Genomic DNA, 14,825 nt, shown 5'->3' with positions numbered 1-14,825 from the left:
TCACAGGCAGTCTGCTTTCTCTGGTTATTCCTTGGACCAGGAACATGCTGGGATACTCCTGCAGCACAGTTTACCCTCCTGCAGTGCTTGGCAACTCTTTCCCTCTCTCGGCAGACAGGCAGGCTTCTAGGCAGGCCATCGGCTCCTTCAGCAGAATGTGCAGACTGCAGCCGATGCCCCCCTGTCTCTGTCAGCTGAATAGACACCGGCTTGGGTCACACAGCAGTCTTTCAAATACTCTGAGGCACACTCTCTACCTTTCTTTATGAAGAACTTGAAACTGGTAAAAAGTGAGTGGTCTGGGTCCCACTTTTATAGACATTTTTTCTACACAGGGGATGTGGATTCACTATCTGGAACTTAAGAGCAGGTATTGGGGTCCCTCTCAAGCTGCTCTCCAGAAACAGCCTTTGTGTAAAGTGATGCTTCTCACAGCAAGTCTCCAAACTGAAGCCCCCACAAAACAGACAGAATGAAGCTTGAGGTTTCTGCCCCTGCATTCCATCAGCTTCTCTGAAGCAGTAATCAAGGATAAACCAAATGGCAGGCCTGACCCAGAAGCTTCCTCCCACAGACACTGCAGTCACCCTTACCATCCACCAAAAGGCAGTGCTCTGGAAGAACAAATCTACAGCTCCTTTCTAATAAACCTTTCACGGAATTTATAGAAGCAGCCCTAGCTTACTCATGTCAGTGTCTAGATCTCCGGCCTCCAGCCACAGGAATGCAAGCAGTACAGTTCCAATTTCTGGGAAGTTGTCCTCGTCCTCCGTCGAGCGACTTGTTCAATGAGGAGTATTCAAAATGGATCCTACTGTCTTCAGTACTCAGACTCATATACATAGACTCCTACTACTGCACACATGCCTGACGCGTGCACTCACTTGACATGGACACAGAATATTGATGCACATTCCAGCAGAACTTTACGTGAGAGGGCCAGGAGACAGTCGGCTGGATCTCGTCGATAATCTGCACAATAGTCATTATACTCATAGCAGCCAGACGCACACTCATACTGTACGCCTGACAGAACAAGAGACTCCGGCAACGCACTTCAGGGTAGAAAACCCTACAATGCACTCACATACTGTACGTCTTGCGAGACAAACAGTCTCAGGAAACGCACTTCAGGGTGCACAACCCTACAACACAGTCACATACGGTACGCCTGACGGGACCTAAAGACTCAGGCAATGCACTGCAGGGTACACGACCCCAATGCAGAGTAAAATTGTAAAATTGATACTTGTATAGAGCACTACTCACCCGCAAGGGTCTCAAGGCGCTTGTACGAATACCGCTGTGGAACCCATCCTGGGTTTCCCTGTGAGGTGTCCACTCCTGGGCACCCCCAAGGTGGAGGCCAGGCATCCTTAGCGTTGTGGGGGCCGTTGTGGAGATTAAGCAAGCTATTGCCCAGAGTTGCAGAGTGGGACTCCATGATTGGAATAGGCACCAAGGCGAGAATTATCAGGTCCGTGGAATTTTGAGCTCAAGACCCGCCGAGGCGGGGAATTGAACCCTGGTCCCGGGCTAGACCTCTGCATCAGGGTCTGCCGCTCTAACCATTGAAATGACTCTACAATCATTCAACATAACACAAGTGACACACCTTACAAGACCAGGGGTAAAAACATGAGACCTTCGTACAAGCATGGCATAATACACTTAGGCAAGATATTAACGACAGCATCAACACAATAGCATAGCAAAAATATCTTCGCGCTCAAACAGAACATGGTACTAACAAAACCTTGGCAGCAAATTACGCATGGCATACAATTGGGCAGCAAATGTGTTATGACCAAAAAGAAACACAATGGCAGCAAATATGTCTTGAAAGAACAGGGCAGTATCAAACAATGACACTTAAAACCTCCAGTGAGTGATCTCTCACCCGAAGTTCTTTACCAAATACTGGATGCTTCCTGTTCCCATGCATCACCTGGCAACTTCATTTGATTTCCCAGCAATCACCAGAACGAGAAGAATGCACGCGCATTGGGCCTTTACACTTATCCGCGGTCTAGTTGTTGGCATCCTAGCAATCACCACAGCAACAATAGACACAGACGCTGAGCCTGTTGCTAAGTGGGGGTCATAGTGTTTACAGAATTCCTGAGGAAGAGCAGTGACAGCTATGTCGCACTCATGCATGCTCCAGCATGCGCATACTCCGCTGGATGACGACATCACCACCCGTGGATTACACCGAACGCAGCTGCACTTCCATGCGTTGGGTAAGCAAAACGCAGCAGTACTCGCTGGACTTTTTGAATGCTGCATAGAATCTGCACATCTGAATGATAAGAGCACGTGCACTACACATTGCAGGACCACCTCGCAGTATATTCACAGTAAGGCTCCAGCATGCACGTCTACACAGACACCATTGATGACCGTTAACTTCAGCGCATGGCGTCCTCCACTTACGGCTGCACCCGGGCCTTTTCAACTGGCGCACAAATGGTAACAGGGGAGACTCGTTCCCAAAGTATAGAAATATGCCCCCCAAATGCATGAGGGACCAAACAAAACAAATAAGGTTGTAGCTTTCAGGCCCAACTGTTCAAGGCTTAGTGAGTCTGCATCACACACTGAATCTCACATTTTCCCTCAATGTCTGCGCTATCCTGCATGCCTTAGAAAGAGGCATGTCGATTTCCTTCAAAACCAATGCTGCTGGTCAGATCTACTTTCCATCCATCAATTGTGTGTCTTTTTCTTCCTTGCCCTAAGTGCGCCGGTTATGCCCAGACGTGGGTCCCGGGCTCACTGTGCCACTGAAATCAAGCTATCCTGGCTGATGAGGGGTGAAACCCCAAAACCGGTCCTAGGATGCTTATTTCCGGTCCAGGGAAGACCTGGCTTGGCAGTTCGGGCTGGACTGTTCCCATGAGGCACAGGGTCAAGACTGATTTGCATATGGCCAGGTCTAAACTGGGTTGACATGGTGAGCAAATGAATGATGGATTTAACCCATATCTCTTGACTGAGGGTGTATGTTATGATTTGTTCTACATTCCGTGCATCAATTGTGTGTCTTTTGCATCTACCTATTCCAGCAACTCCTTGTGCCCCCACACTTACTGACATCTGTTTAAGCACATCAGGGCAAACAGGCGTCAGTTCAACAAGTACATTGATGTAAAGGAGAACATACGCCCCAGACTGCAGGCTGTCCAGATGGTAAGGGACACTGGTGGGGCTACCAGGGTGTTTCTCTTCCTTCAAGTTGTAGGTTACTTTACTTCAGTTTCTTCAGCAGGTTCAGATACACTTCATCTTCCACAACACATAGGTGTTTTACTCCAAATCGTCGCCAGTGTTGTAACGGTAAGGAAGTACAGGCCGCCGTAGAGTAGGTTACATGAATAAGATTTATTAAGACTTAGCTACAGTTAATTAAGATGGTAAGCTTCAGGTAAGTAGTAGATAAGTACCTAGAAGGCAGTCCCATTAGGAGCAGCCTCCTTGTTGCTCAGCCTGCACACTCCAACGGATACTCTCAACCTCACCAGACACTCAAGCATTTCACTACATCACCAGGCACACCAGCATTCCACTGCATCACCAAGCACTCCAGAAATATTCTACTGCATCACCAAGCACTCCCGCATTCCACTGAATCACCAAGCACACCAGCATTCCACTGCATCACCAAGCACTCCAGCATTCTACTGAATCACCAAGCACACCAGCATTCTACTGCATCACCAAGCACACCAGCATTCTACTGCATCACCAAGCATTCCAGTATTCTACTGAATCACCAAGCACACCAGCATTCTACTGCATCACCAAGCACACCAGCATTCTACTGCATCACCAAGCATTCCAGTATTCTACTGAATCACTAAGCACACCAGCATTCCACAGCACCACCAAGCACTCCAGCAATTCTACTGCATCACCAAGCACGCCATCATTCTACTGCATCACCAAGCACACCAGCATTCTACTGCATCACCAAGCACACCAGCATTCTACTGCATCACCAAGCACACCAGTATTCTTTCTGGCTGAGCAGCAGGGAAAATATTACTAAGGAAAGGGTGCATAGCAACAACTCAAGTCACAAGTCAGAGTCAAAACAGCATTTCGAAAAACAACCAAAAGTAAGAATGGATTTGAAAAGTGATTTTGACTTGAAAAATGTGGAAAACCAGGATGGTTTATTAAAATATCAAAGTGTAATACAAAAGGCAAAATAAAGGCTTTAGCAATTTAAAATAGATGCAACAATGAGCACAATCTGGAAATTAACTAAGCTGAGTGTGCGGTAAATCAACAGAGAATCAGGCAGCATCCCTAGTAAAGACTCGGAAAGATCTGTTTCGCTCCCAAAATTGAGGGTTTATGTATCTAAATTCACCATAGGAAATTATAGAAACTGCAATGTCAGCATGACGCAAGCAAAAGAATTTACATATTAATAAATCATATTATAGCTTTATAAAAACACTAATATACATCAAAGATTGTTGGTTTACATAGCAAACCCATATTATTTTGCCCACAGATATTATTAATTAAAGAAAATACTGACAAGGACTCAGAAAAACAGCCCTGTCACACTATCTCAAAACACAGTATGTTGCCACCACCATTTCATGTGTTACACCCAGACAGGGAGAGTTGCTCTTATTCCACAAGGAGGTCATGCTTGATGTGTCCCTCCAGTTCACAGGACAGGTCCAGGACCACGCATAGGCAAGGGCCGGCCAGGCCACTGAGCATATGATAAAGAAACGTGACGCAAGGGCCAAAATAAAAGTCAAGATATCAGATATGTGAGGATGTGGCACTACGGCCACAACTGCTGACTTTGGAACTGGGGAACCAGGTTAGAGTCTCTGCGTCAGCTCAAAATCCTGTGATTCTAAGCAAATCAATTAATTTCCCCATGTCTTACAAAAATGAATCTATATGTAATGTAACTGGTGCTCATGTGAAGTGCTCCTATACCTTTGATCAAGTTCGTACTATATAAAAAAAGGCAAAAAAAATGATATATACGTGCAGACTGGTAGTCAGGAACTCACAGCAGGGGAGCATGACTGTATACCATTTTTAACACTGACTTTTTCCAAGGATTGATGGTGCAAGTTCACTGAATTTAGGAACTAGCCACAGAGTGAATTAGCATCAAAGGTTATCTGTGTCAATTTGCACTTACATCCAATTCCTGCTTTAAGTTAAAAGAATTTCTGGTAAGATTTTTTTTTATCTCGGTTATTTCCTGATCAGGACACAGACCCTTGTCAGTAGCTATTCTATAGAAGGATGGTTGTAAAGCGAATCCGTGGCAGAGATGTCACCCCAATCCATATGAGGGTCCTCGATTTATAAAATCAGATGTTGAAACATTTATTTTTCCAATCTGTAGGTAGACTACATAGTGCAAAATTGAACCAGTGCAATTCTGTGCTATTTCCATTAACCAACCAGTGCACTTGTTGATCAGTGCAAATGCTGTTGCAAAACTGCGCTTCATCAATTGTGCACTATATAACCATGTTTAGATTTTCGGGAACTGGACCTTTTCTAGATTAAAGGAAATTTTCAAAAAGCTACCAAACTAAGCTCATCAAATGTATCGACTCCATGTGCTTTATACGAAAAAATTAAAGTGTGGGTACTTAGTATTCTATAGTACCTAAGTGCTACTGAGAATTGCTGGTACTCTCTCATTATAAGTATTCCACATGTGCTGAGAAGTGCCACTAATCTCTCTTTTATAAAAGAAGTGAAGGTACTCAGTAACTGTGAGTACCTGCCCATTTAAAGCGCTGATCGACTCCACAGAAAAGAAGTAAACTTACTGCATGTCAACAACACAATAAAAGACCAAAAAACAGATTCCAAAAGATTCAATCTAATGAATCAAACCCGCTTGCTGAAAAACGTCAGCTTTCACACAATGCATACCACAATGTACCATTAAGAGGTTACAACCGAATACCTTTATGCACAACAGGGCAGAATGGGGAAAAGACAGATTTGAGCTGTCAGGCTACAACTTCATAGCTCCTGATGATGATTTCTGGTGTGATCGGACTCATGGTACGTATATTCTTGATTTCTATAGCACCAGCATCTTACAGCTGTATAGCCCAGTTGCCCACATCCGGTATGTGCCATATTGTCAAGCGAATGTCACTGTGAGCATCAAGACAGAAAAATATGTAGGAATGTTCACAAGATGAAGTGTTTGTGGGCATTTACAAACGTTCATTGTAACATGCCCTATGGCATAGCGGACAGAAAGCAACTTCCTGGTATTGTTGTGTATAACACTTATATATATTGCTTTCATTGACTCTTATGAAACTAAAAGCACTTTCTCAAAATTTGAGTAAGCTGCTTCGCTGTACATGTTATTTATACATCCTGTCGGGTCCTGGTTGGACCAGGAGAGCTGCTGGGTTGCTTATTTTTTTTATCGTCAAGCTACCTAAACATCTTAACACTTATTGAGCATTTATGGAAATTTGGCAGGAATGTAGGATGTTAACATTATATATTTTCACCTTAACATTATATTATTATTATAACATTTATTGAGCGCACTGTTACCAGTGGGTGTCCTGGCGCTATGTGAAATCTTGCCTGAGGATCGAAACCAAGGTAATGCTAATCAGCAAACAGCCAAGTTTTTAAAGCTTTACGGAAGGCCAGAAGGCTCGACATACCTCTCAAATACAGAGGAAGCTCATTCCAAGCTCTGGCTGCATTAACTACAAAGCTTTTTTCACCCCATGTGGCCTTTTTTTACAAACGCCACATAGACAAGTTTGGCGTCGGATGAGCGTAATGGTCTATTTGCAGTACACCAGTACAGCCGCTCTTTTAGATAGGCCGGTCCTGCTCCGTAAAGTGCCTTGTGGACAAGACACAGCGCCTTGAACCGGGTACGCTTCCTAACTGGCAACCAGTGCAATTTCCGTATCTCTTTCGCTATTGGAGCGTATTTTGGAATGCCCAAAACCAGTCTAGCAGCAGCATTCTGCAGAAGCTGCAGCCTCTGCATTAAGCCTTCCTGAATGTTAAAATACAGACTATTGCAGTAGTCCAGCCTCGACATAGTGAGGGAAGTGATAACTGTTTTTCGGCATTCTGTGGGTAGCAGTGACAACATTTTCTTACAGGACCTAAGAACAAAAGACGTAGCCAAGTTCACTGAATTTATTTGGTCTTTAAAGTTAGGCTTCTGGTCCACCCACACACCTAGATTTTTTACCTTCCTATTGGGTGCGGGGAGGGGGCCCAGGGTATCTGGTAACCATTCCGGCATCCAGAAATTAGATAATTGCCAAAACATACCACCTCCGTCTTGCTGGAGTTTAATTTAAGGCAATTTTGGTCCATCCAAATCCCTACGGCATTCATACATTCTTTAAAACGGAGAGCCGTGCTCTTTACCTCAGATGGGAGAAGAGACACCACAATTTGAGTATCAACCGCGTAAGTAGTCAGACTAAACCTAAATGACCGAATAAGAGGCACTAGGGATGATACATATATATTAAATAATTTCAGACTCAGTGAGGACCCCTGTGGGACCCCACATGGCAATGAAAAAGGTTCTGATACAAATTCCCTGAGAACCACCCGCTGACTCCGGTTCGACAGAAACGATCCTAAGAGTCTCCAAGCTGAACCCTGTATACCAAGCTCCTGCAGCCGGTCCATCAACAGGTAGTTATGGAGCGTGTCGAACGCTGCAGAGAGATCTAGCATAATCAACGCAGCCTTGCCACCTTGATCTAAAATAGTCCGAATCTCTTCTGTGGATTTCAAAAGTGCGGCTTCAGTACTGTTGCCCCCTCGAAAGCCATACTGAGGTCGATCCAGAGCTTATGTGTGTTCCAGAAATTGGCGAAGTTGCGTATTTAAATGTCTCTCGATAATTTTAGCCGGTATCGGAAGTCTGGATATTGGTCTTAAATTATTAGGATCTTTAGTGTCAAGATTTGGTTTCTTTAATAAGGGCAGAATAGAGTTTTTTTCCAGTCCAGCGGATAATAGCCCTCTCTATACATCTAATTAAAAATGGGTGTCAGGACTCGAGCGACTGGCTCTGCTGCTAACTTTAGGATCGCTATCGGACAAGGATTCGAAGGGGACCCGGATTTCACCTGCATAAGGAGGTTAGCAGTTTCTGTGGTTGTGAGGTGGGCAAAATTGTCCAATGACTCTTTCATATCTAGATGCAGGTCATATGCTTGGCTCGCCATAGTCTTCGGAGTAACATTAGTGAACGTGGAAAAAATAGCACCCACTTTCGTTTAGAAGATATTGGCCAATGTTTCAAGGAGCGCCTGCCTAGGTGTAAATGTAATAGCCACTGGGTTGGCCAAGCTGGTAACTGTATTGAATAATTCCCTAACTGAGTTCTTAGCTCTATTGATCTTCATGGAAAAAAATAAAGCTTTGCCTAATGAATCTGCTGTTTATATATGGCAAGACCCTGTTTATACTCCTCCTTATCGCTATCCATGTACTCCGTTCTCCATCTTCTCTCCAGTTGTTTACAACTCAATTTTTTTTCCTGAGTTCCTGTGAGTACCAAGGAGCGGAGGGTTGCCGTCTAGTGGGATATAACTTTTTTATAGGAGCAAGCTTGTTCCCTGCTGTTTCTGGCCAGCAAATGCAGGAATGTGTTCCCTTTTCTAAATTTACGGGCGGCGTAACTACGGTCTTACTACGGTATGTTGCACAAATCCTCGGCCCCTACTTTATTCCACGCTCTTTTCTCCAGTTTTCTTTTTTTAGCTGGCTTCTGAGAGTGGCGCTCAGGAATATTATGTTTAAATACCACAGCCTTATGGTCCTACCATGGTAGCGGAATGATATCAGTTACTCGTAAATGTGGATTGTCAGAAAAAATGCCATCAAGTATATGTCCTGCCTGATGAGTCGCATCTATATATATGTTTTGAGAGCAAAAACGTATGTATGTAAGAATGATAAGTTTAACTTTTAGATCATCAATACTGAGAAATTCATATCATCAAAATATTTAAAGATTCAATTGGAAATGTTTAGAGGCTCCTATAAAAATGAAGAGTTGGCAAGAATTAATTTTAGGCTGCTATAGCAAGGGCCACTGGAATTATGTGATTCTGCGGGTGCGCTTTTTTGTGTGCAAAATATTTACACGTTAATACTATCTGGGCAAATATTTTACCTCACTAGTTCAAGTTTAACATTCAAATACACATAAATAAGCAATTGAAAGATGACCAATTAACCTTTGTGAAGTGTCTTCCAACACCAGCAAACTCATATTGCCACGTTTTAGTAACTTTTGATCCAGTTGAGCAAGAAACATTGTTTTGTTAAAATCTGCAGTTTTATGTAGCGTAGGTTAGAAATCCTTCATTACAAAATAATGAAAGCTATAAAAAAAAGTGTGCCTCATTATGCCGCACAATTTGCCGTGTCTTGACGCATAATTTTGTCAACCCTGCCCCATAATTTTGTCAGCCTTGTCGCATAATTAATGTGGCCCTATATAGATAGCGTAATCCAACTCAATCCCTATTAAACAGGATTGGACGCTATTTACGGGGCGGGGAAAACAAATGGTTTTGTCAACACCGCAGGGGCCAACCCCCTTGAAAATGTGGAGTCGGAAAACACGCAGCAATGCACCTGCTCATTTGCTTTCAGCTGCCCGGCTCTAGCCATCTGTCCCGATCTTATCGCGGTCCTGATGACTTACAACAACAATGTGTTGATAACCACCTTGATGATGACATAGGGGACAGTATCTGCAGATTTATCTACCGGCCATTCACGCTGTGCAAGATCATCTGCATAGAAAGAGCATTTTATTTATATTTTGATTTTGCTTTGGGTATGCAAGTGAGAAGGTTAGGCCACATTGTTTTGATAGATGTGCGTGTATGTAGTTATTTGAGTGTATTTGAACATAATTATTTGTGTAGGAAAGTATGCGAATTATGTGTACAAAAATATATATGATTTGCTTGATGGTAGCCTGGGGGGGGGCTCTTACGAATTTTACAGAAGCCGCAGTTTGTGTATACTACTAAGGAAATGTTCCAAAAAGTATACAGAAACTCCAATGAGTCATCATACATACAATAAAGTTGTAGTTCTTAGATTTGTACTAATAACTCCAAGCTCGCTTCAGCACGGGGGATGGAAAGGCGCATGTTCTACTTTATACAGCTCTCTCTGGCTGCTTTTTGTCTGTAATAAAAAGACGCCACCCTGCCAGCTTCCTTTCAGGGCTCTTTGGAACGCGCAGTCCGCCTGGCAGTGGAGCGCGCGAGCCTGCCCCCGGCCCCGCCCCCTCCGCGCGCCCCTGCCAAGCAACACAAGACAGAAGTTTCAGAGGAGAAAAGAACCCGCTTTTGTGCGTCTCCCTCCGTGTGTCACCACAAGTACAATAAAGAAGCCCCAGGGGAGGGCGAGTGGGGGAGGCAGGCCCAGCGGCGGCGTCGGCAGCGGCACAGCCTCCGCCCCCGCCCTCCTCCGCCCTCCTCCGCCCTCCTCCGCGGCCTGCCTCACACTGGCCGGCTGCCGCCAGCGCCGCGCTCCACACGCTTCCATTCACATGCAGATGAGGCGGATCCCTCCGCCGGCTGCTCTGCGCTCCGACCAATGACACGGATCTATCCGCCGTCCGCACCGCCTCGCGCCTCTGAAAGTAGTCCGCCCCTTGAGTGGAATGGCCATTGACACCTCCCTCCAGAAAAGCTATGGGATAGCAAACAAAAGACAACACTGTGTGCCAGGCAGCATTTGCTGCAGGATCCTGGGGACGTTTTAAACGGTTTTGCAACACGATGTGCAACTTTGAAAAAACTTAACATGATAAAGTGCACGTGATCACTTGTGTGCAATCCTTATGTTTATGAAAATCTACACTACCAACCTCCAAATGTGACTCATCCCCCGAATGTAAGCATGTCCCAGTTATTGCGGTAAGCCTGTGCGTTTTAACATGATCGCGTAGGAATCCGTGACTGTATCTGTGTCCTGAGGTGTCATGTCCTGAACAGGTGCGCGCGGACACTGAAAGGTGCGAGCCTCGTGCCATCCATCACCGTGCATTATGACGCGCGCTTGCTGCGGTATTGAAAATACACTAGTGGTGCTCTTAAGGCCTCTTGTGGTCTGGATGTGAGTGAACAGCTTTGTGGACAATAAGCATAAACCAGAGTGAATAGAGAAGTAACAAAGTAGCATTGCCATCTGCTTATTTTTGTTTTCCTCGTGGCTGTTTTCTGCACATTTAATTGTATACAGCGTGATGTTTGTTTACTTCATAAGTTCTCTCTGCCCTTGACTACATTTGTTGATCTCAATGGTCTATCCCACTTACCTTATTTTTGACAACCACCTTTTCCCCTTTTACTCCATCCTTTACATTTTAGCTTGCGTACCCTGCTTTTGTTGTCACTATTTTTTGCACATTACCCTCTTAATGTTTGTCCTTCCCTCCATTATTATATTTTTCGCGATCATTTTCTCTTTTTTTCTTATTTTTTTTCTTTTTATTGTCACTTATGTTGTTTCTTTTGTTGTTCATCATTCGCTACATTTTTTTAATCTCTGGCAGTATGGCTGGCACAAGGCAGGGGAAATTAGCTGTTGACCCTTCCCACTCTGATTGTACTAGGCTAATGGCTGAGAATGCCCAATCAGTGTTGGCCACTTGACTTCAAAATTACACCCTGCATTGCTTCCTTCCTGCCTTCATTAAGTAGTTTGGCAACGCCAATGACCTACACTAACGTGCCTACAGGAGGGTTTGGGCACCATGCACAAGTGTAACGAATTCTGCTCTGGTATTCTATACACTAGCACCATATATAGCACACATCAACATGTGCTTTGAATGTTTTCTCACAGTAGGCCCTGGCTGCAGGGCTGTTTTAGTAGCATTATAGGCCCCCAGGCAAAGCAGTGCACTGGGCCCTGACTACACAACCACTCACAGGAATAGAAATGTTTAACAGAAAATGTGTGTTAAATTCTGGTCTGCATGGGGCCCAACGTTAAGACGGCCCTGCCTGGCTAGGCATGATAACTTCTTTGGTTGTTTAAACAAAGTGGCAATCCACTAGGGCCGAGTGATACAGCTATGACACTAATACATAGATACATGGTTAATTAAATACATATCACTACAAATACGTGACCTTTCAACAAAACAAGCCAAACACTGGCTATAAGTAGCTGATCATAAATTTAAAATAGTAGTATTTTGCCAGTCCAAGCCCAATATTCTTTGGTGTACGTCACTTAGCAAGCTCATTAGACAGGCAGAGTGAGTCATGCACATTCTTAGAAGTACCAGTAGGGAAAAGTAGTGCTTACTCCTCTCCCATGATTGGTTAGGCCAAAAAAATGCAAATAGCGAGAAAAGGCAGTAAAGATCCAGAATAAAACATAAACATGTCTATTCTATGAACAAAAAGGACCAAGAACAAGCAAACGGCAATTGTACGTAGCGAAAAAAAATTAAAATGTACTAAAAAATCAAAAAGATCATCAAAAAGTTAAGGAACAGAAAAAGAAGCAAAGGGCAACAAAAGGACGGAAAGAAGCAGAAAGGCAAAAAGCAAAGCCACATATGAAGGGGGAGAGAAAATGATGCAGTTTAAGGAAGACTATGGGCCAAACTAACGACCTAAACTGCTATAAACAAGCGTATGAGAGGGAAGCTAGAAAGAGTGAGTCTGTAAAAGGGAGTGCACACAAAGGGGAAAGTCAACATAGAAGCCATAACAGTTTACAAACTGACAGAAAAGGCACAAATATGTTCAACAGACATCCTTTAGAGCCAGGAAATGATAGCGTGAAAGAATCAGCAAAGCATCTAGGGCACGGACAGAGAATACAATGTATGTAAAAAGTATATTAAATAACAGAAGCAAGTTAGGAGGAGAGACAGATGCAACGAGCAAAAACATAAAATAAAGGAGTAAATAAGGGAAGAAGAAAAAGTAACCAAATACTGTACTGACCATATACAGCAAAGGAAGAAACTGACGAAGGAAATTGAAAAAGTAAAGTGAAGAATGAAATGTGTGCAGTCTGTCAAATGTGTGCAATCTGTCAGTCCCAAGTACTTGTTAGTAAACGTCGTGCGTCTTTTTGTGGGCGGGGCTTGTTTCCGCCCTTGTTGTTTCTGGGCGGGGCCTGCTCCGGCTCTGTTTTGCTGATCCTTTGTGGTTGCTGGCTGCAGGAGCTGGCAGGGTTGCTGCTTCACTTTTGTAGTCAGTGGCGCCTAAGCCAAGAAGAAGGCAAGATACCGACCTGCTCCGAGGAGACACCGGGTGCCCGGAGCGACTGAGACACCCACCTGGGACCGGAGCTTATTTATTTACGCACCTGAGAGAGATACTTACCTACAGGGACACTTACAGTAGCGTCTTCATCCCCGCTTGGAACCTATGACACCTTAAAACGGACTCTTGCAGCCTAAGGATGCGGCTACCGGGCTTCGCGGCGCTGCTACTGACCCTGCCCTCTCTGGCACCAGGTAACACGGATTGATAACTTGGATAACTCGGTCCTAGGACATTGCGGGCTTCTTGGCACCTTGTTTCATTTGTTTTGATTTGGAGTCCGGAGCTTGGATTCGATCCGGACAGCCCTTGGGTTTGTGAGCGATGCCCCTTGAACTAGAGGGGAACTACTATCCAGGAGTCCCTGGACGTGAGAATAACCCGACGGAATATTGTATTATTGTGTGTCAGTAGTGATTGGTGTGTGTCTTGAAGCAGAATGCGTGAACCTGATTTTATAAATTAGAATAATGTATAACTTTTTGGTGAAAATTGCGCGGATCTAATCTGTGGTAACACAACAGAACTTTCTGCAACTCGAGAGTTTGTTTCAGGTCTTGTGCACGCGCCGGGCATCATGTATTTATCGTGCTTTAAAAAAGTGTCACGCTTCCCCAACTCTTAAAAAGTGGTGGGGGACGCTTTTAACACTCGTTTTGTGGTTGAGCAACAACAGCTCTTTTCAAATGCACTGGATGGAGGGTGTGTGCTATGTGTGGCTGCCTCTAAAGTGTCCAAGAGGCGCAGATTGGTAAAACCTCAGAGTCTGTGAAGCACCTCAAACTTCGCAGAGCGACTTGCCCCGTTTCCAGGTGCGCAGCGCAGGCGGTGTAGGATGCGCACAGACCCCCGTGAGAGACTCGCCCGCGGAACTTGTATTTCAGGCAGCATATTTTACCCGGAGTGCAAGATGGGTCATGCTACCAACCTCCCACGGGGAGTTGGGTGCTCGTCAGGTCATGTTGTGCAAGAGGGGCGCGCGGGGGGCTTGGGCAGAGACGCTGCCGAGGGTTGTGATTGTGTCACGGAAACAGATTGGGTGGCACTTAAGGGCAGAGGTCAGCTATGCTGAAGTGGGCACCGGTGAGTGCATGATAGTTTTTCGTCAGGGTAGATGGCTCAGAGGTGATGCTTTGGGTACAGTGGTACGTCAGAGCGCACGTTTAAGGTGGCGTTTGAAGCGCATGGTGGTACCCGCAGGTGGCGCAGAGTGCGCACAAGGGGAGAAGCTTCCATTGGTGCAGCATGTGCAGTGGCACCAGGGCACAGAGGCCTGGTGTGGCACCCGAACACTGATTGTTGCTGTATTTCACAGTTTAAAAAGGCAGTGGGGCCCATTTCCGTTCTTGCACCGAGGTCCATGATAAACAACTGCCTACGCCACTGGGAGGCTGCTGATACTAGGAGCACAAAGGGGCGCAGGGGAGTTAAAGTGCACAGAGAAGGGGGGGGGGACAGAAACCTTTCAGAGGAGGATTTGAGGAAAGA

The 14,825-nt window shown here is 44.9% G+C and overlaps 1 protein-coding gene across 1 annotated transcript in view; it reads left to right on the top strand.

Moving 5' to 3' along the window:
* The first annotated feature begins 13,217 nt into the window (after positions 1 to 13,217).
* NOTCH1 (notch receptor 1) overlaps positions 13,218 to 14,825 on the top strand; it is a 101,120-nt gene continuing 99,512 nt past the window's right edge. Inside the window, exon 1 of the mRNA XM_078641922.1 lies at positions 13,218 to 13,531. Coding sequence (XP_078498048.1) covers positions 13,477 to 13,531 — 55 coding nt within the window. The 5' untranslated portion in view covers positions 13,218 to 13,476. The remainder of the gene's footprint in view (positions 13,532 to 14,825) is intronic.

The sequence above is a fragment of the Lissotriton helveticus genome, chromosome 5_1 (genome assembly GCF_964261635.1).
Source record: "Lissotriton helveticus chromosome 5_1, aLisHel1.1, whole genome shotgun sequence".
Taxonomy (NCBI): Eukaryota; Metazoa; Chordata; class Amphibia; order Caudata; family Salamandridae; genus Lissotriton; species Lissotriton helveticus.
Note: the sequence above shows the minus strand (reverse complement) of the source record. Positions and strands in the feature narration are given on the sequence as shown.